Raw genomic sequence first — 22,474 nt, forward strand, 5'->3', positions numbered from 1 at the left:
CTCGAGGGGTAGGTTGTCAAATGAAAGGAAATAAAAACCAAACATGTCTCAATCATAGCTTTTATTAAATATGGAAAAAAATAGTCTACATGAATTAATAAAGAAACAAAAGTTTCTTACCAGAATATCGTGAAGAATAATGTGATCAGTGTTTTGTTCCACTGAATAAAATGGAACTCTTTCATCTAAAAATGTTCGCAGTAGTAAATGTTTTGATCCCATTATGTGTAATGTATTTCATTTATTAGGGCCTTTTAACACTTTTGCTTTCTGGCATTTTAATACAAATAATGAGATAAAAAGAATGGCACATAGTGTGACTCGGGTGTGTATAAGGGGTGCGTGTGGGTATAAGAGCTTCACCGTGAGATAAACTATATGGGGCTGGTCTCCAAATTTTTCCAGGGCTGCTTTTCAGTCCCAGTCCGGCCCTGGACTTATGCCTCTCAATTCTGTGTTTCCACGCGCTGAGGCGGTGTGCACACGTTTATTGCCAGTACTTACTCGATTCTCACAGGCCTTTTTTTTTTTATGCAACTTACTTGGTGTCACCCTGTCGCTAAGGTTACGGGTACTTTGTATCGTATGCATTTATGCCGATGGCCCTTTACTGTGGTTTCCAGTCGTGTTTTGTACACCTTGATTTCTCTGTACCTCTGTTCCTTGTATGCTCACTCACTTTGTGACTGTGTGCCATTGTGGTTCTCTTTGCAAAAAAAAAGTCTCATGAACTGACATACATAGGAAGGCAATTTTATATATTTTCTTTTTCAAATCCTTGAAAAGATCGATATAATTGCATTATCTATTTTAAGGGAATCTGCATGTTGCGGAGTGCTCTATCAAAATGTGGCTTTTGTTACACAGGAAAATGTAAAATATCTGTTTCAACTCCATATAATTCTATGTGAATATTTATATTAATTTCCCTGTACTGCATTTTATGTCGAGTTCTGGAACATTTACAAGGCTATAATCCTTTGCACTCCCACTTTGTCTGAAATATGACACTTTATTCTGCACAACTAGCAACTATGAGCATTTTATTACATACACAAACATTTGATTTTTAATTATGGTTTCTTCTTATTACATAATGGTATGTTTAAGTTTGTATTCATTTTTATGTAACTTGGTTTTAATTACACTCCAACCTTTTCATTCAGAGGTTTTTCATTTGAAACTTCTTACAATGTATTAATGCATTTTTTTATGTTTGTGTTAAATTTATTGGATTTGTATACAGTGAAACAAGAAATTTGCTATTTTAATCATTAACAAAGTTTTACACGATGTGGATGACAGGCGAACATCTAGTTGTATACTGAGAGTTGCCAAAAAAGAGGATTCATCTAGAAACCAAACTTTGCACATCAGGTAATATTGATGTGAATTAGTCAGATGAGATGCTCAACATATAGATTGCTGACAGGCATGCCAAACCCATTAATGATGTAAGATGATGCATAATCATACCTGTGACCAAACCCATACACTGAGACAGATAAATAGGGGATTTTCGTTCATGAGAAATTCACTCTATCTTGTTGCTGCTCATTCTCAGCACCAAATCTTTACACATCTAATAGGACCATGTCAGTTTCTCGCCAAACAACATACTCTGTTGGAGGAACCAAAAAAGGTTTCAGTGCTGCTTCTGCTGTCCCATCAGGGGCTGCCCGCACCAGCTTCAGCACTCACTCTGTCAGCCGCTCTGGTTGTGGAGGTGCCACCTCTGGCCGTGCTAGTTATGGTGGCTTTGGCAGCAGAAGTCTTCACAATTTAGGAGGGAGCAAAAGAATTTCCATCAGTTCTCAGTCTCGTCATGGATACGGTTCTGGGTATGGTGCTGGTAGTGGAGCTGGCTTTGGCGGAGGACTGGGATCTGGATTTGGTGTCGGACAAGGATTTGGCGGTGGCCCTGGGTTTCCAGTGTGCCCTCCTGGAGGAATCCAAGAAGTTACTATTAACCAGAGCCTCTTAGCTCCTCTGAATTTGGAAATTGACCCAAACATTCAAAGAGTTCGTACAGAAGAAAGGGAACAAATTAAGACCCTTAACAACAAATTTGCCTCCTTCATTGACAAAGTAAGTAATTTTATTTTGTTTTGGTTTTATTGACTATAATCTAGTAGCTGCTGGGAACATATGGGTTTGTGGGTTATGTTGCGGATACTTTCTAGACCTATTACCACATAATCTCTGCTCAATGCCTATTTTATAGATACTATGAATATTTTTTGTCACTCAGGTCCGATTCTTAGAGCAACAGAACCAAGTACTGGAAACCAAATGGAGACTCTTACAAGAGCAGGGTGCCAAAACAGTGAAAAAATCCTTGGAACCCTTATTTGAAGCTTATATTAACACCCTAAGGAGACAACTGGATGGTCTGGGAAATGACAAAGCCCGTTTGGATTCTGAACTGAGACAAATGAAAGATGCTGTTGAAGATTTTAAGGCCAAGTAAGTGAATAATGACTTACTATATTTCCAAATAGATTATTTAGATGCAAAAAATAATTTGCGTTAAATACGGTCTGGATAATTAGCAATAGTTTTATTTGGGTTGCATGTAATGATGCTATTAGTTATGTTTTTGTTCATTTTAAACAGTTAACATGAAAATTAGCGTAAATATAGTGAGGTAATGGTATTTTGCTATAGAGCTCAATTATTTTAACATAGACAGACCAGATAGGGGTACTGAGAAGACCTAATTAAACAAGCGGGAACTTTTTTGAGATATAATTCAATTGCTCAAAACTCTATTTTGGATGACTTTATTGACAAACATCAAAAAAACAATCTTATGTCCCAAACACTCAAACTTACACTCAAATTAACCAAAAATATGGTTAAATGTCTTTTTAAGATGGGAAAGAGCAATTCACTGCTTAGATATACAGGAAAACCCAAATAAAATTCTCCATGGATGGTAGACCCTTCCTTGGCCTATACAAATTCCACCACTAATCTGTCAAGTGTAATAACTATGAGGTGAAATGGCATGCACAGAAACAAAGGTTGGAATACAACACTTAGTTGTGAGATGGTGCTCGAGCCAGGATACCACCAAGTCTTTCAATAAATCCAAAATAAAAAAGCAGAGGCTCAGCACTCAAATGGTAAGGTGTATGGTTGAAATTTGATACCTAACAATTTTAATATAATTCATATCCCTCCAAATCCTTTTTTAACCTTTATTATATGCTTGCGCTTTTTTCTGACGACCACTGATGACAATCGACTATGTTCATATGATTGTTTGATTGAATGACTGTCCCTTTTTTTTAAAATGAAGCTTTGAAGTTTAAATATCTTTCTATTTTTTGTAGCTTGTATGTATTTGAGGCATTTTTTCCCAGTGTGAACCCCTGTAAAAACCAATAAAGAATTAAAAAAATTCTACATTTCTGTGTATGTTTCTACACAGTGCTGCTGCAACATCATGCCCATTGCAATTGCATGGTAATTATTACATACAGAAAACATGGACTACATTTTCTTTTAAATAGGTATGAAGAAGAAATTAACAAGCGCACAGCTGCAGAAAATGAATTTGTTGTGCTGAAAAAGGTGAGGCATCATCCAATATGCATGTTGCATTAGACCATTTATTCATACAATAAGACATATATGTCATTTTGTATCTAAAGGATGTGGATGGTGCCTTCCTGAACAAGGTGGAACTGGAAGCTAAGGCGGATGCTCTGAAAGATGAAATCAACTTCTTAAGAGCTGTCTTTGATGCGGTAATTACGTTAATGCATTCTACAATTCAACTTTGTGAATTTGTCCATAACAATTTTGAAATAGTGTATAATAATCCTCTGGCCCAGAGATATTATACCTGGCCTGATTCTAATCCTCACATGAGTTCAATGTGTAATAATAATAATAATAATAATAATAATAATAATATATAATAAATATTGTGTTTTAATAAGCAACACTCTCCATATTTCAAAGAGGAATGGAGATAAAACCATAGCTGAATTTAACTTTGAAATCTGTATGTCAAGTTATTTTTTAAATGCTGCCCTTGAAAGGTGCTTGATTTCCATGATACCTCAGCCAATATGGCATTTAAGGTGTGAGAAGTTACAACACACTTAATTTGGTATACTACAATAAAACGTATAGTTTTACCGTAAGCATCTTATAGAATAACTGTGTCTTGAAGTATAACACCTATGTTTTAAAACTCACCTCCAGGGTCAGATCAGTAATTTGGATGAAATGTACTGTATAGTTAATGCACATATGATTGTATCCTTTCCTATTGTAGAAGGTCAAGCAATATTTGTGCTTTGTTATTTTAGGAGCTCAGCCAGATGCAGGCACAGATCTCGGATACTTCAGTCGTTTTGTCCATGGACAACAACAGAGCTCTGGACATGGACAGTATCATTGCTGAAGTTAAAGCTCAGTATGAAGATATTGCCAACAGAAGCCGGGCAGAAGCAGAGTCCTTGTATCAATCAAAAGTGAGTGTTCTTACAATGCATAAAGTAATGTTTTGAGTAACATCACAGATCAGTGCAGGGCATCCTGACATATTCCAGCTATTTTTAGTTTGTGATTCACATCATCAGATCGAGCTAGGTATTGACATTTTATATCATAGTATGTTTGCCAAAAGTGAATTTGGAGATATACAGGAGTAGCTGAAGCTGCAGGGCCAATGTGGGTAAACCAGACACAAATACATTTAAAATTATTTTCAACGTATCATTTTACAGACATTCATTCATAGTAGCTGTTGATTTTATCTTTACAAATTTTGAAATGTAAATATTGAAAAATTTGTATGTTTATCATAATTAATATTGCACACTGATGTATGAAATTTGAATAGCGTTCATTTCGCTATTTCTACCTCTAATTACAGTACGAAGAACTGCAAGTTTCTGCTGGAAGACACAGTGATGACCTGAAAAATACCAAGGCTGAAATCTCTGAGCTTAATCGTATAATCAACAGACTACGTTCTGAAATTGAAAGTGTTAAGAAACAGGTACTTTTACATTTCAGGGTTGGGTGATTCTTAGGACTAGTAAGAAGAATAACATGTAACAAAGACAACTACTGCCTAAAAATTGAATTTAACCATTTGCTTCTTTAGCAATCTAACTGTAAAACTGAACTAGGATATGTTCAAATGAGTATAACATGTCTTTAAAAGGCTAACTTCTATATAGTTTGACTATGTTAATCAAGTGATAGCAATATTAATAGTGTTTCTAAAAACACATTTAAACATTAAAAACACATTCATCAGTCTAAAGTCATTCTTTATGCACCTAGTGTGCCAACCTTCAGAGTGCAATTGCTGAGGCTGAGAATCGTGGAGAGCTTGCATTGAAGGATGCCAAAAACAAGTTGGCTGAGTTGGAAGATGCTCTACAGAAGGCCAAGCAGGACATGGCTCGCCAGCTGCACGAATACCAGGAGCTGATGAACGTGAAATTGGCTTTGGATATTGAGATCGCCACCTACAGGACGCTCCTGGAAGGAGAGGAGTGCAGGTAAGTTAACCCCTATTACATGTTAGTGGATCCGTGATATTGAAGAACAAAATGTAAATTATCATGTTGTTTGTCATAACACTGGTCACAAAGGAATGTGCCACATTAAACATGTATTTTTGTTTAATATAGGTTGGCAGGAGAAGGAGTGGGACCTGTAAACATCTGTAAGTTCCATTTCTGATTTATAATGTGCATTTATTTACTTGGAGGGTTCAAGCATGATAACTAAATACTGTATATATTTTGTTATCATTTTCACCAATAGCTGTTGTGAGCTCAAGCTACGGTGGCAGCAGTGGAGCTGGTCATGGATATGGAGTTGGCGGTGGAAGTGGATACGGTTCCGGTATTGGACACGGAATTGGTGGAGGATGCGGTGTAGGAGGTGGAAGCTTCAGTGCAAACAGTGGAAAGGTTGCAAGCTTCGGCTCCTCAGGTGGCAGCAGCTCAAGTATAAAAGTTGTGTCGAAAACATCCACAAGCTCCAAGAGATATTAAAGTCTTTACTCATGCTATGTTGTGAGCAGCTGCAATCCTCGATACTGTGGTAACATGTGGCTTAAAATGTACTTTATTATATGATTATATGTTTTCCACCACACATTCTCTGTATCTATTTGCTTGATGTAAAAACTGTTTTAAAGTCAGCAATTTTTCACCCCTACAATTGTCACCTAGTATTAAAAGACTAAGCATGTCTAGTTATTGCATACGCTTTTCTACACATGGTATGAAAATGGTTTTACATGTTTTTTTGCAAATGGGCTGAAATGTTTCCTGCTAGTGTAAAGAGGCTATGGATTTTTCTGCCAATATGTCTTTCTAATAATCCTTCAATAAACTGCAATCATTATAAAAATATTCTGTGTCTTATAGTAAATTCAAGACAAAATTCAGACACCAAAACCAACAACTATAATGCATATTCATAATTAACTTTTGATCAAATAATCAACACATGGAAACAGCACTCCAGGTATTGATCAACTGAATAAGACATGCAAATCCTATATTTTCAGGTAAACATACATAATGTATGGAAATATAGCCGATACAGATGAACAGAATGACACAAAACCCAGCTTTGCAGATATAAATCAATTGGAAATTACATATAAACTCATTAAAGGTATAGATAAAACCCCCTAAATTACAGGCATAGATCACCGGTCACACACCCCAAAGCCAGCCCTGGTGTCCACACTGCCCACATAGAACCTGACCAGCACCCAAATTACACATTGTGTCAACTTTGTGCCCAAACAGCTGAACGTACGCCATGTTTGTCCCATAAACACCTCTCCCTCCCTATCTGCCACATCTGCCTCCCTATCTACCACATCTGCCTCGCAATCTATCCTATGTACCCCCTCTCCCTCCCAATCTATCCTATCTATCCCCTCTCCCTCCCAATCTATCCTATCTATCCCCTCTCCCTCCCAATCTATCCTATCTATCCCCTCTCCCTCCCAATCTATCCTATCTACCCCCCCTCCCTCCCAATCTATCCCATCTATCCCCTCTCCCTCCCAATCTATCCTATCTACCCCCTCTCCCTCCCAATCTATCCTATCTATCCCATCTCCCTCCCAATCTATCCTATCTACCCCCTCTCCCTCCAAATCTATCCCCTCTCCCTCCCAATCTATCCCCTCTCCATCCCAATCCAGCCCTATATACCCCTTCTCACTTCCTATCTACCTCTTCTGATTCTCTAACCCCCTCCTAACTCTCTACCCCCCCCTTTGAGGTTCACTTACCTTGGGCTTGTCCAGCGGTGAGATCGCGAGGTCTCTGTATCCCTGGATCTGCCGGCTTCACTGCTGGGCGCCGGATATGACATCATATACCGGCGCTCGGCTTGAAATGCCGGCACTGCGAACATGGCAGAGGCCTTGCGGTCGCGGAGAAGAGTGAGAGGCGCCGAACGGTTGCTGAGAACATACCGTATTTGCTCGATTATAAGACGAGGTTTTTTTCAGAGCAAATGCTCTGAAAAATACCCCTCGTCTTCTAATCGGGGTCGTCTTCTAATCAGACCTCAAATAGAGGTCTGATTAGGAGACTAAGATCCAGATCCCCCGCACCGCTGCAGGGGACCTGGATCCTCCTGTCTCACCCCCCCCCCCCATCATACACACACTTACCGGTGCTTCCTGCTGTATTGCCGGGGCAGCGGGTTGATGTCTACGCGATCCGCGTAGACAACGTCCGCTGCAGCCGGAAGGAGGTGTGGCTAGCAGCAGGGGTTGTCTGCGTCCTTCGCGTAGACCTTCCCCGACTGTCAGAGACCAGAGTTCCCCGCACCGGTGCGGGGAACTCTGATCTCTGACCTCTGACAGCCGGGGAAAGTATACGCGACGGACGCATACAAACCCCCGCTGCCAACTCCACCTCCTTGCGGCTGCAGCGGAAGGCGACGTCAACCCGCTGCCCCGGCTGGAAGCACCGGTAAGAGAGGGCTGAGAGGGGAGAGAGGGGGGAGAGAGGGGGAAGGGGGGTAGAGAGAGAGTGTGTGTGTGTGTGTGTGTGTTAGTTAAATGGGGGTATAGGGTGTGTGTGTGTGTTAAATGGGGGCATAGGGCATTTCTGGAGTGGCGTTAAGGGGGCATTTAATAGAGCACTCTGCCTCCTGAAATGCCTTATACCTCCCTATATGCCATTCTGCCCCATAATATGCCTTTTAACCCCCTAAATGCCAGAGTGGCATATAGGGGTATAAGGCATTTCTGGAGGCAGAGTGCTCTATACAATGCCTTTTAACTCCCTTAATGCCACTCTGCCTCCTGAAATGCCTTTTACCTCCCTATATGCCACTCTGCCCCATAATATGCATTTTAACCCCCTAAATGCCAGAATGGGATATAGGGGTATAAGGCATTTCTGGAGGCAGAGTGGCACATAGGGGGTCAAAAGGCATACCATGGGGCACAGTGGCATATAGAGGGTTAAAAGGCATATCATGGGCCACAGTGCCATATTGGGGTGGCAAGCCTGGGGGCAGATGTGCGTAACTGGGGGACAGGTTGGAAAATACAAGAAATAAAAACAAAAAAAATATTTTTCTCAATCATAGCTTTTATTAAAAAAAATAGTTTACATGAATTAACATTTACTGGTAAAACTTTTTTCCTTTGGGGTCGTCTTATATTCAGGCTTTTTCTTTTTTTCCTAAGTTAATATTCAGATTTTGGGGGGTCGTCTTATAATCAGGGTCGTCTTATAATCGAGCAAATACGGTATTCCTCAGCAACCGCTCGGCGCCTCTCGCTCTCTCCTCCGGGTCTATTTAAAAAAAAAAGACGGCGTTTCAATTGGGGGCACACCAGGGGGCACAGCATTATGTAGGGGGGGGCATGGCCCCCTCTGGCCCCCCCTTGCCGACGCCACTGTGTAGAGGGATTCTACATGCATGGTAGCAAGAATGGTGCCATCAGGAACTGTGCCAATGCTGCCAAGTTTGTTTAAGAGATTGGTGGTGTCTTGGAGGTAACTGGGTGATCCCTTTCCTAAGGGTTTAAGATTTGTTTTCTGTAAGTGTTCCAACTCCTGAAATTATGGTTCTCCCAGGGTTTCCCTCTTTGTGTATTTTGGGGAGCATATAGAAGCAGCCCACTTTGGGGTTCATTGGTGCCAGACCTTCCACCTGTTGCCTGATGGCAGTCCTTTTATGGTTTTCTTGAGTTTTTTTGGTATAGGTGTTTGTGTGATCCTCCTGAAGTTTGACATAATCTTTGTCACCAGATTTGTCTGTGTGCTTCTTTTATGTAACCTTTAGTATTCATAAGAACCGCAGCACCCCCTTGTCCGCTTGCTTAATTGTAATGTCTCGGTTCTTCTTAAATGATCCAATAGTCTTCTTTTTCCTTGCTGGTTAGTTGGCAATCTGTTTGGTTTGTTTCTCTAGTACTTCTGAGTTGACTCCCTATATATATTGGAAATGAGCTGTCACAGAGATTCCCTCTTTCTTTCTATCTATATTTTCTTATACATACTTTATTGAGTTGATATCCAAAACTCTTCTTTTAGTAAACCTAATAAGAGTCACATCAACAAAAGGGAGTGGCTATATCATGAAGCCTTAAAATCAAACTTGGAGGAAAAGATTAACTTACAGAGTTAGGAATGTATAACCTAACTATGTTCTCAAGCTGTACAAAAGGTATGATCAAATACATGTGTTGGCATAATCTATGACTATGTTTGATTAATCATTCCAACTCATATGTAATGATATCAATCTTTCTTATTCTTGGAACTAATAAAAGTTATTATACTTGAATGTCAAAAAAATATGAGGTTGGTGGCTGCTAACCGATGACTGCTAAATTTGTTTAAAAAGTTAAAAACAGGGATCCCTTATGTCTGCACTGACGTTACTAGGTGGCAGCAAAACTTGAAAATCAGCCACGTAAAAAAACAAGGAAGAATAAATTACCAATGCTGAAATCCAAAATCAAATTCATGGAGAAATTGGAAATGCCCAAATGTCACAAAATTGAGAGCTACACTTTCTCTTGTCTTTAAAGTATAGAGAAAGGCAGAGCTCTTGTTCCTTCAGTCTTGTGTGGCCCAGACACCTCACCTCAACATGTCCTCTCTCTGTGGGGGCAAACAGGCAGCTGGAAACCAGGCAGCTCTTTCCAGAGGCGGGCCGGACTACCTGCCACTGAAGGAGCTTTCTTTAATATGCATGTGGCTATTGATGCTGATAAAGCACTGAAACAGAGGTTGGTATGCATAGACCTCACACTCCCACCACAGGACTTCAGAAAGCTAAAATCTGGAAAGAGAGGGGAAAGATTGTATAGAATAGATAGTAAGAAAATGGAGAGACAAAGATAGAGGGCAGAGATAACAAGAAAATGAAAAGATAATGAAAAGAGAAACGGAGAAAGAGAGAGAGAAATATTGGCCCCTGCTGCCAATATATATATATATATATATATATATATATATATATATATAATGTAAAAGGGTGAAGCCGTATTAGTCCAGTAGACATGATGTAAAAAAATAGAGTATTGCAGAGTATGGGGTGGACTAACATAATATTAAAAAGACAAGCTTTCGAGAGTTATCCTCCCTTCATCAGGTCTGAAGCAATACTAATCAATATGATAGAGGTTACAACTTAAAACAAGTGATGGTATAAGAGAAGGGGGGTGGTAGAGTGGGGTGTCGTAAATAATAGGTCTGGAGGTGAGAAATGCAGAGAGGTAGAGAGATAACCCAGGGACAGAACAAATAAACTTAGGGAAACCAATAACCACAGTAAAACATCAAAGATAACAGCAATTAGACATTGGATGACTAGATGAAGTTCATATGAAGTTCTGGTAGTGTGTAAGAAAACCAGAATCCACATTAAGTCCCTCTTTTATGGTGTTAAAATGTGTAATCATTTTCATCTCAAGTGTTTTTCTTTCCTGAGAGTCTCTGAAATTTCCTTTGAGTACTTTAATTTTTAGGTTTTGGATGGAGTGATTGTTCTGTGTGAAATGATGTCCTACCGGGGTGCAATATTTGTCTTCCTCATGGTTTTTGATGGAGCTTCGGTGCAGGTTCATTCTATAAATATTAGCCTCTGCTGTCAATATGTATCAATATTAGATCCTGCTGCCAATATATATATATATATATATATATATATATATATATATATATATATATTATACCTTGCTGCCAATACATTTTATAGTGAAGAAAATCGAACCCTACGCAAGCATTTTCTTGGGCCCCGCATGCAATCACTCCCTCCGCTCCAGCACCTCAAAATAGGTATAGATCAAATAAACAACACATAAAACAGCACATTCATGTATAGATCAGCTGAATAAGACACAAACCTACATAACTACATACATAAATAATGTATGGGAACATTGCATAGCAGGGATAGATCAACACATTAACACACAAAACCCAGCTTTGCAGGTATAGGTCAATTGGAATTTGCATAAAAACTCAGTAATAAAGGTAAAACCCCCTAAATTACAGGCACAGATCACAGGTTGCACACCAAAAAGCCAGCCCTGGCATCCACACTGCCCACATAGAACCTGACAAGCACCCAGATAACACACATAGGACCTGCCATCCCCAAACAGCCCAGCATGAGTGGACTTGTCACCACACAGCCCGGCCTGTGCCATCTTTGTCACAGAAACACCCTGCCTGTGCCATCTTCCACAAATCCATCTATGATACACTTTTACAGTCACCCACTAATTCACACTTTCATTCACATAATTCTCACGTTTATTCTCTCATTTACACATATTCATTGATGCATTCTCACAAATTAATTATCTCCCTCATTCAGACAATTCATCCACACATTAATTCATACTCCCTCATTCAGACAATTCATCCACACACTAATTCATGTATTCTCTCACTCAAATCTCACTCTCTCCCTCCCTCCCCATAACCTACCCCCTCTCCCTCCCTTCTCATCTACCCCTCTCCCTTCCTAACTTCTCACAATCTACCCCCTCCCATCCTATTATCTACCCTATCCCCTCCCCTTTGTACTTCACTTACTTTCCAGCAGTCCTGGAATGCCTAATCATGCAATCGTGCATTTAAAAATGTAACAGTTTTCTGGCGTTTGGGCCGACAGCTATTACAGGAGAACGGGCAGCAGAAAGCCAGCAACGGTGGCTTCTGCTGTCAGGGGGGAGTTCAGGCTGTCAAAGATCTCCGTTTAGCGGTAGGGATCTGTCCCTGCTGCTGCAAGAAGGGCAGGACGTACCGGTACGTCCGTAGGAGATTTTTGGAATGCGTTTTTTGGATTTACCGGTACGTCCATAGGGGACTGAAGGCGTTAATGTTATCCCCTGCTGCCAATATATATTAATATTAGCCCCTGCTGCCATTATATTTATTAATATTAGCCCCTGCTGTTGATATATATATATATATAAATATTAGCCCCTGCTGCCGATATATATATAGCTATTAGCCCCTGCTGCCAATATATATATAAATATTAGCCTCTGCTCCGAATATAAATATAAATAATAGCCCCTGCTGCCAATATATAAATATTAGACCCTGCTGCCGATATATATTCTCTCACTCATTCACACAGTTCATCCACACACTAATTCATTCATTCTCTCACTCATTCTCACTCTATTTATTTGAATATTCTTACTACACTCTTTGTCACTATCTACCTCCCCCCTTTCTCACTATCTACACCCTCTCCCCCCTTTCTATCTGACTCCTCTCCTCCCTTAGTTCACTTACCTTCCAGACATCCAGCGGTGAGATCGCAAGGCCTCTGTCTCCTTGCTCTGCCGCAATGCACGCTGCTTCACTGCTGAGCATGACGTCAACCGAGCTAGTTGCCTTGCGGAGGAGACGGAGGGGCAGCGAGCGGTTGCTAAAAACGTCATGAGTGACAGCTCGGCACCCCTCTCTCTCTCTCCTCCGTGTCAATAAAAAAAAAAGACGGCGTTTCAATTAGGCTGCACGGGACCCAGGCAATCCGGGACATGTGGTCACCTAGTGGCACCCCTGCTGCCATGGTGCCCTGTGTGGCCGCACAGCTCGCACACCCCAAAGGCCGGCCCTGACCAGGGCTGGTAATGGGGAGGAGGGCACAGGGCATGAGATCACTTAAGGCTGGCCCTGTGTGCGGCTTACTGTTGCTAAAGGCTCATAAGCACTAAAAGGGGCAAACATATTAGTGAAATCACCATTTGTGAGTGACACATAGCTATCGCTAGTTACAAGGAGGCACTGACACTGAATAGGGGTAATAATCCTTCTAGCTTATGTGACAACTGATAAGGACTAATAGACATAATTTAAGGTTAGGTTAAAATTGCTGGAGTAATGCAAGAACATTCTACTTTACAGAAAGAGTAGTGATACGTGAAATAGACTTCCAGTGTACTACAAGTAGTACAAGCAAACATTGTAAATGGATTCAAGAAAGCTTGGGATATGTATATAGATAACTTGAATTTCTTAACTGGACATAGTAGATTAGCCAATAGATTTTTGTTATCATTATCTATACAAGTGAACCCCAGCACCCTGGGCATCTTCACTCCAAATGAAAAGTCCTACTACTTGAGAAAAACGGTCGGTGCTCTGCAGACCAAAGGGCCGGATTTAGACCCTCCACATAAATACATTCAATCCTCAAAGCTAAGTGACAGTTAGGGGTGCTTTAAGAGCAAGTGTGACCCAGTATGTTTGTGTGTATGGGCAAGCATCCATGTATGTGTGTGTATGGGCAGATGTGTGTAAGGGTAATGTGTGTATATGGGTAGTGCATGTGTGTGTGATTGACACAAACATTCAAAGAGTTCGCACAGAAGAAAGGGAGCAAATTAAAACTCTTAACAATAAATTTGCCTCCTTCATTGACAAGGAAAGTAATGTTATTTTATTTTTTTTTAGTTTTGGTTTTATTGACTATTTTCCAGTAGTTGTTGTGAACATATGGGCAGGCATGTGTAAGGGAAGTGTGTGTGTATTAACAGTTGTTTGTAAGGACAGTGTATGTGTTAGGGCAGTCTATATGGGCAGTGCATATGTGTGTATAAGGGCAGTGTATGTGTATATGTGTGTGTATTGGGAGGCATACATGAGGGCAGTGTATGTGTATATATTTGTGTAAGCGCAGTGTATACGTAAGTCTATGGACAGGCATGTGTAAAAGTAGTGTGTATGTATATGTGTGTGTAAGGGCAGTGTATGCATGGGCAGACGAGTGTAAGGGCAGTATATATGGGCAGTGCATATTACATTACATTTATTTATAAAGCGCTGACAGATTCCACAGGTCTGTTACAGTCAGAAGAACAGATACAATAACACATACAATAACAAACTGATGCAAAGGAGAAGAAGGCCCTGCTTACAATATTAGTTGGTGGTTGAGGGGGAAGTAAGACAATAGGAGAGGACTGCTTGGATGAGGATGAGTTGATTTGGTTCAGATGATGTGTTGATTATTCAGATGGCTTGATTATGATGATGGTTGGGAGTACTGGGAAGGAACGTTGTACGTTTCCCTGAAAGTGGTTGTGCAGCCTATAATTGGGTTTAGGATCCAGATCCCTCACGGCGCTGCAGGGGACTTGGATCCTCATTTTCCGGCAGCAGCGGACGTCTGTGCGATGCAGACAGCCCTGCTGCTGCCGGCGGCTCCACCCACCCTCCTCACTGAACGGGGATGTCAAAGGTCACTGAGTCGCGCTGGCCAGCTGACTCAATTCTATTTCGGATCAACGAGGACGGCTTCTTAAAATGCCACCCCTGTCGATTTGAAATAGAAGTGAGTCAGCCGGCGCCGCTCAATAACTTTCGTGGGCGGCACCAGCGCTGCTCAATGACCTTTGTGGGCGGTGCCAGCCCCATTCAGTGAGGAGGGTGGGTGGATATACATAGTTTTCATAGTTTACATATGGATATACACAGCAGTCTGCAGCTCCGTTTATATATATATTAATCCCCCCTTGCCCAGCTCAGGGAGCACTATACCTTGTAGCTATTTTATTTATTACCTCTCACAAGGTTGGGGTAGAGGGGAGTTGACTTTAAGCTTCCTATTTTTTTATTTAGAGATACTGGCTATCCCTGCTATGGCCAGGTTGCCTTGGATATTCCAGTCCATGACAATCCTGTAAAGGTTTACTGATGGACAGATTTTCACATGTTTTAGGCTTACTCATGTGCCCACACCAGCTTTATACAAGTGCATGAGTAGGGTTTTCAGAGGTCCTGACTTAAGGGAGAAATTCAGTTTACAGTTAAATCTTTTTAGTAAAGAGTACTTCAGGCAGAAACTGGAAATGTGTTTGAGATGACCCAACTGTCCTTTTCATTTTGCCTTGCTGAAGTACATTCATCATTCATGAATGTATACCTGGAGTGCATCAGCTTACCTGAAGAGGTACCAGAAAATCTGAGGTCCATAGGTAGGATGCAAAGGCTCTGGGCCTTGGAATCAGGACAATGCAAAGGGGTATGCTAGCATAGGCCAACTGGACCTAGACTTTGTGTGGCAGGTCTAGAGGGCGACAGCTGCTTTGGTAAATAATAGACTTGGGCACCAGGGGGCTCTTCGTGTTCGTCTTCGTGCTCGTCTTCGGGGAAAAAAAAATCTTCGTATTCCGCGAATATTCGCCCGTTCCTGTCTTCTCTTCGGGCGAATATTCGCGGACATTCTTCGTGCTCGTTTAATCTTCGTTTTCCTCCTGGTTGCCTAGCAGGGGTTAATACGGGGTTAATAACACATCACAGCAGCAGCAGCTGCCGTGAAGGTACGTGTGTGCAGCTCTATTGGTCGTTTCGGCAGGGGGCTGGTCTGGCATCAACGAGTGAATTGCAGAACTGCAGAATGCACTTCATTCGTTGATGGCAGGCGAGCCCCCTGCCGAAACGACCAATAGAGTTGCACACACATACCGAGGTGTACTGTCCATAGATGTTTAATAAAAGAATAGGGAATATTTTACATTTTTAAATTGATTTTGGACCACTTTACATGCCTAACATTTGCTACCTATTTACAATGGCATACTTTGCAACAACCCAACTTACTTATTGGACAGGACTGGAAAATAGCAGGACTGTCCACCAAAATCTTGGGTGTGTTGGCAGGTATGCTGATGGAAAAATGTTGGACAAGAACTAAAAAATAGCTTAGGGTTAATGTACGGTTATGTTTAAGATTAGTAGCAGTGCACTGGTTTGGTTAAAGATGGATTATGTCTAAATAATAATAATTTAATTTTAATGTTTTTTTTTTAAAAAAAAATAGGGGTTTATTTAAATGTATTTTAAAGTTAGATTTATTATTTAGTACTTGATTATATTTATTAAATGTTTATAGTAGCGTTACCTACCAAGCTATAACTACCTATGTGTATTTGCATTTTGCATACCTAGTTTAGCTAAATTAGATGGGACAGGACTGGAAAAAAGCAGGACTGTCCCTGAAAAAGTTGGGTCTGTTGGCAGGTATGTGGATGGAAAAATGTTATAGGGTGAAGTGTGAGTTATAGTGTTAATGTAATGCTATTAGTGAGTGAAGGCCAGGGCAAATAACAAGGAAAACGTCCTTGTGTTTTGTGCATTGTAAGTGTGTGTGTATGTGTGTTATGTGTGATGTCACTGTGTGTTATATGTGTTATATGTGTTATTGTGTGTGTTATGTTTGGTTGGTTGTGTATCAGAAGGAAAATAATGAAATGGAAAAGGAAATGGGAAAGGCAAATGAGTGGGCAATTGGCGACCCGCTCACCTGTTTCACCCCAGGGCAAAGCACCCAAACACTGTCAGTCTTAGACGTTTGGCAGCAGACTTCCAGAGCTCAGACACAAGGCCCTAGCGTAAGCTGGCCACTCCGGCGGAGGTAGCAGGCGTTGCCACACCGCAAACAGAGGCAGCCAGGGGGGAGAAACTGCCCTTACCATTAGGGACATTTTGGGCATGACTCTAGCCAGGAAGCGAACTGGCAGAGAAGAGATGCTGGCACCACCACCAGCAGCAGCATTGAAAAGGCGAATGAGTGGGCAATTGGCGACCCACTCACCTGTTTCACCCCAGGGCAAAGCATCCAAGCACTGTCAGTCCTTGGCGTTTGGGAGCAGACCTACAGAACTCAGACACAAGGCCCTAGCGTAAGCTGGCTACACCGGCGGAGGTAGCAGGCGTTGCCACACCGCAGCAAGTGCAACCAGGGGGGAGAAACTACCCTTACCATCAGGGACATTCGAGGCATGACACTAGCCAGGAAGCGAACTGGCATTGAAGAGAGACACTGGCACCACCACCAGCAGCAGCAGAATTGGGAAAGGCGAATGAGTGGGCAATTGACGACCCGCTCACCTGTTTCACCCCAGGGCAAAGCATCCAAGCACTGTCAGTCCTTGGCGTTTGGGAGCAGACCTACAGAACTCAGACACAAGGCCCTAGCATAAGCTAGCTACACCGGCGGAGGTAGCAGGCGTTGCCACACCGCAGCAAGTGCAACCAGGGGGGAGAAACTACCCTTTCCATTAGGGACATCTGAGGCATGATTTCAGCCAGGAAGCGAACTGGCAAAAGATACTGGCACCACCACCAGCAGCAGCGTTGGAAACGGAAAAAGGTGAATGAGTGGGCAATTGACGACCCACTCACCTGTTTCACCCCAGGGCAAAGCATCCAAAGACTGTCAGTCCTAGGCGTTTGGGAGCGGACTTACAGAGCTCAGACACTAGGCCCTAGCGTAAATTGGCTACACCAGCGGAGGTAGCAGGCATTGCCACACCGCAGCAAGTGCAACCAGGGGGAGAAACTACCTTAAACATTAGAGAGAAAAAATTTAACTTTCCAAGCTAAGAGCTGGGTAACCCAATTTGGGCAGATTGAATTTAAGAAAGGCAATCTGCTCCATCAGATGAGGTGCCATGCGTGAGCGCTGTGGACTCAGTATGTTTCCAGTCATAGAAAACACGCGCTCACTTTGAACAGTGGTTGGCGGACATGATAGAAGCTGCTGCGCAACCCATGAGAGTGCAGGCCACACACTCTTCTTTTCATCCCAGTAGCTAAGAGGATCAACATTAGGAGCAGAAGGAACTTCACAGAGGTAAAGTTTGACCATTTCAGCAGCACTACTCTCCTTTCTGCTGCTAGCTCTGTCAGATGGTCCAACTATACTGCCAAGTGCCTCTTCCCAAAACGCAGCTGCTCCACTCAGCTGTGTTGTGCTGCTTGTGGCACTGCTGCTGATGCTGCTGCTAGGGGTAGCAGACCACATCATCTCTTCCTCCTCCTGCACCTCACCCTCCTCGGACAGCATTCCCATTTTACGCTGCCAGTCACGCACCTTGTTGACCAATTGCTCCCGGTAGCTACTGAGAACATTGAATTTCAAAGCTAGCTTTCCCTTAATTCTTGGATCACAAAGGCACGCTAGCATCATTTCGGGACTCTCTTCCATTCGCTTGCGAAGGTGTACTTTTAGCAGATCCTTCAGCTTCCTGACTATGGCTGCTACGTCAGGATGTAGAGTGCCACCTTGAACAGCCTCACGGTTTCCAAGGAACACATCCATCTTGCTGCCTAGATGGGAGAACACTGGGATTACCTGGGCCAGACTGGCAGTGTTTGAGCTTAAATTTTCTGTGGCATCCCTGAATGGTTTAAGGACTGCCACTAGCTGGGCGATCACTGTCCAATCCTCCCTATTCAATGGAGAGGTAATCCCTATATTGTGCTCTGAGGCAAGATTATGGATTGCCCTCTGCTGCTCCAAAATCCTCTCTAGCATGTCTAACGTGGAGTTCCACCGTGTACTGACATCCTGACGTAGGCAGTGTACGGGAAGACCTGACCTCTCTTGCTCTTCCCTCAAAAGTTGGCTAGCCTTAACACTATGGTGAAAGTGCCCAGCGATCTTTCTGCAGCGGGACAGAACTACTGCTGCCACATTAGTTCCTTCTGACATTGCTGCCTTCACTACAAGATGGATGATGTGGGCTGCACAGCGCACACCAACAATATGACCATCTCGCAGCGCTTTCACCATATTGGCACCTCCGTCAGTTACCACAAAACCAACTTCAACATTGGTGCCCGCCTCTGCTCCCACCCAAAGGCTAAACATTTTCCTAATCGCATGCAGAATATTTTGGGAAGTGTGCTTTTCATCCATCACTTCTGCATGGAGAAGGAATGATCGGTAGCCTGCTGCAGCAACTTCCTTAGACACACCGGGCTGCCACCAGTGTGCTGTCAAAGAAAGAAAGGCATGCTGGGCGCTAGGTGCACTCCACAAATCTGTAGTGAAATGAACACACTGACCAGCAGCCTTGGAAAGCTCCTCTTTCACTGCTGCAACACAGGACCGATACAGCGAGGGGACAATGTTCCTGCTGAAAGTGGAACGTGACGGAACTGTGTATTGTGGAGCCACAGCCGCCATCAATTGTTTGAAAGGCTCCCCTTCAATCATGGAGAAGGATGCCCCTCCAACAGCAATGAACTGACCAATAAGTCGCGTTACTTTATTGGCCTGCTGTTTGGGCATCGTTCTCTTGGAGTGGAATGCCCCAAATTCTTCCAGGGTGGGCTGGGCATGCAGTGCTCCAACCTGCCTTGGTCTCTGGCTGCCAGCACTAGTTGCTGCTGCTGCTGCTGCTGCTGCTATTGGCTCAGAAGAAGAAGCTGTTGGGGTTTTTCCACGGCCACCAGCTATGCTGCCTGCACTAAGTTTTACCTCTGCATCTTTCCCCAATAGCACAGCGTTGTGTTGAGTGCTGAGGTGATGCTTCATGCTAGCACTGGTAAAATGGCCAGACACTTTCCCTCTGCTTATTAGCTTCCCACAATGTTTGCACTTTCCATAGCGCCCTTCTTCAACATTTTCAAAGTGCTCCCAAATTGGGGCGCGCATAGCCTTGGAGTGTGCCTTGGGTGCTGCTCTTACTGCTCGGGGTGGATGAACAGAGGCAGAACTAGTGGTGGTGGGACTGGTGGTAACAGTACTGGCCATAGTGGGACTGCTAATTGCTTTAGATTTGCTAGGTTTTGCTGCTGCTGCTGGTGGTGGTGATGGTGATGATCGTAGCGGAGAAGGTGGAGGCTCAGGGGAAAATTGTGCACTAGTCATTTGGACACTGCTCCCTGAGGAATCTGATTCCTGACCACTCATCTCCTCTACTTCCTCTGGCTCATAGTCTAGCTCTTCATTAGCCAGATCGAATGGAATTCCTGCTAGGCTGGAGCTAAGACTGATATCGTCGTGAGACTCGTGACTAGTAGTAGTGCGAGCAGGAAGAATAGACTCTGCACTTGGCCTCTCAGTCTCAGGCTCCTCTGCTACCTCGCTAGGTGGAGTTCCACTATGTGTAGCCCTCTCTCTAACTGTCTTTACAAAAATTTTGTAAGGACTTGGTGGCTTGCTAGAGGTACTAGGAGGACATGGCGTGGCGGTACCAGTGGGAACAGTAGGCGCAGCACTAGTGGTGGTAGAGGCGGTAGAGGTGGGGGTGGTGGTGGTGGTTTTCCCTACAAAGGAATGAGATCGCTTTGGTTTGGGACCCCTCTGAGTCTTGCTGCTAATTTGGCTCTGCTTGGTACCTTGCATGCTGCTGGTGGATGGGGAAGATGCTGCTTGGGGCAAAAGGCACTTCTTTTTAGTCACTGGGCTGGTACTACTTGTGCTACCCTTTAACTTTGAACGTGCTTCTGGTGCTTTAGGCTTTCCGTAAAAAACCATAGAGCTTGTGGGCCTAGCCGCACTACTACTGCCTGCTTTTGGTGCCTTTCCTTTACTTGATGATCCTTCAAGCAATGCTTCCCCAAATGATAAGCGAGAGCTTGGCCTACTTGGCCGACTAGACTGACGCAAAGGCTGCATCTTAGAACTGGTGGTGGTGCTGGTGGTGGTGCTGGTGGTGGTGGTGGTAGATGGAGCTTGTCCCTCCTTAGTCCCAAAAGGAGGATCCATTTCAAATTTTGTGTTGTGTGTGTAGTGTAGTGTAGTGTAGTGTAGTGTAGTGTTTAAAAAACTATAAAAAAAAAATAAAAAAATAAAAATAAAAAAAAGGAAAAACGAATTAAAGACAAAAAAATTAGAGGAAGTTCTCTTCAGTGCTACTGCTTAAAAAGTAAAACTATGCACTACTGCACTGTGCTGTGTGCAATCTGCCAAAATCCTAAAGTTATTTAAATTATTAACTCAAGATTAACTATTTAATAACTAGCAGTATTTTATTTTTAATTTGAATTTACACGGGCCTAAGAGCTTAGCCTACTACTATGCTAGCCTAAAGCTATATTTCCTTACTATAAGTCTACCTCTAGGCAGACGCTCTCAAACCCACTAAGCTAAAGTGAGGTTAAATCAGATTCAGTATATGATTTATTAATTAATATTAAGTTATATAATATTAATAGATTAGAACTAATTTACTTATATATTATGTATTATAGATAGAAGAATATAGATTATGAATTAGAATTTAGAATTAGAATTACTTATATTATAGATTATGAATTAGAATATTATTATTTATAATATATTATAGATTAAGATTAAAGAAGATTAGAATTATTTTAGTACTACAGCTAGTAGCTTGAAGCTTTGCTTAGTACAGCTCGTCACAGTCAATTTTTCTTGAAAAGAATTAGAAATAAAATAAAATGTCACAGCAAAACAGTTATCTTCACTGCTTGCTGCACTCACTAGCCCAACAAGTTCACTTCACTGATGGACTGAGGTGAGCAAAACACTAAGGGTACTTTTAATAAAATTGAAATAAAATGTAAAATAAATGAGAAAATCTTTGCAAAACAGTTAACGTCACTGCTTGCTGATCAAAAAAAAACACAGCACTTATGCGGCTGCACTCACTAGCCCAACAAGTTCACTTCACTGATGGACTGAGGTGAGCAAAACAAATGAAATAAAATGAAAGATTAATTAAGAAAAATTGACTTGGTCTCTTACTGTTGCTAAAACAAAGCACAAACTATAGAGCTGCAGCACCAGTACTAATAAGATTAGCTGAACTATACGCTAGTAGTAATTAATTAATATTATTACTTTTATTTATAGCTAATTTAATTAACTATTAAGATAAGAAAGAATTAGAGAATTATTGATATTACTGATTTTAGATTAGACACTAGTAGATGTTCTGAATGTCTACAGTACACTCTACACTAGTATACTATTACTAACTATAACTGACAAATATATATATTTTATAATGAATTCAATTATTAATTATATTAATTAATATTACTGATTTTAAATTAGACACTAGTAGATGAATGTCTACAGTACACTCTACACTAGTATACTATAGTATATATATATATATGACTGACAAATATATATATATATATATTATAATGAACTATTAAATTATAGATTCTATTAAATTGTAATTTATAAATTCTATTTAATTTATTTA

At 41.8% G+C, this 22,474-nt stretch overlaps 1 protein-coding gene across 1 annotated transcript; it reads left to right on the top strand.

Moving 5' to 3' along the window:
* Window positions 1–1,551: 1,551 nt before the first annotated feature.
* LOC128474008 (keratin, type II cytoskeletal 5-like) lies at window positions 1,552–6,393 on the top strand. The gene is made up of 9 exons (XM_053456246.1): window positions 1,552–2,088; window positions 2,252–2,466; window positions 3,519–3,579; window positions 3,660–3,755; window positions 4,326–4,490; window positions 4,895–5,020; window positions 5,311–5,531; window positions 5,664–5,698; window positions 5,800–6,393. Exons 1-9 carry the CDS (start codon window positions 1,594–1,596, stop codon window positions 6,030–6,032), a joined length of 1,647 nt encoding a protein of 548 aa, XP_053312221.1. The 5' UTR covers window positions 1,552–1,593; the 3' UTR covers window positions 6,033–6,393.
* The last annotated feature ends 16,081 nt before the right edge of the window (window positions 6,394–22,474 follow it).

Source organism: Spea bombifrons, chromosome 2 (genome assembly GCF_027358695.1).
Source record: "Spea bombifrons isolate aSpeBom1 chromosome 2, aSpeBom1.2.pri, whole genome shotgun sequence".
Classification (NCBI taxonomy): Eukaryota; Metazoa; Chordata; class Amphibia; order Anura; family Pelobatidae; genus Spea; species Spea bombifrons.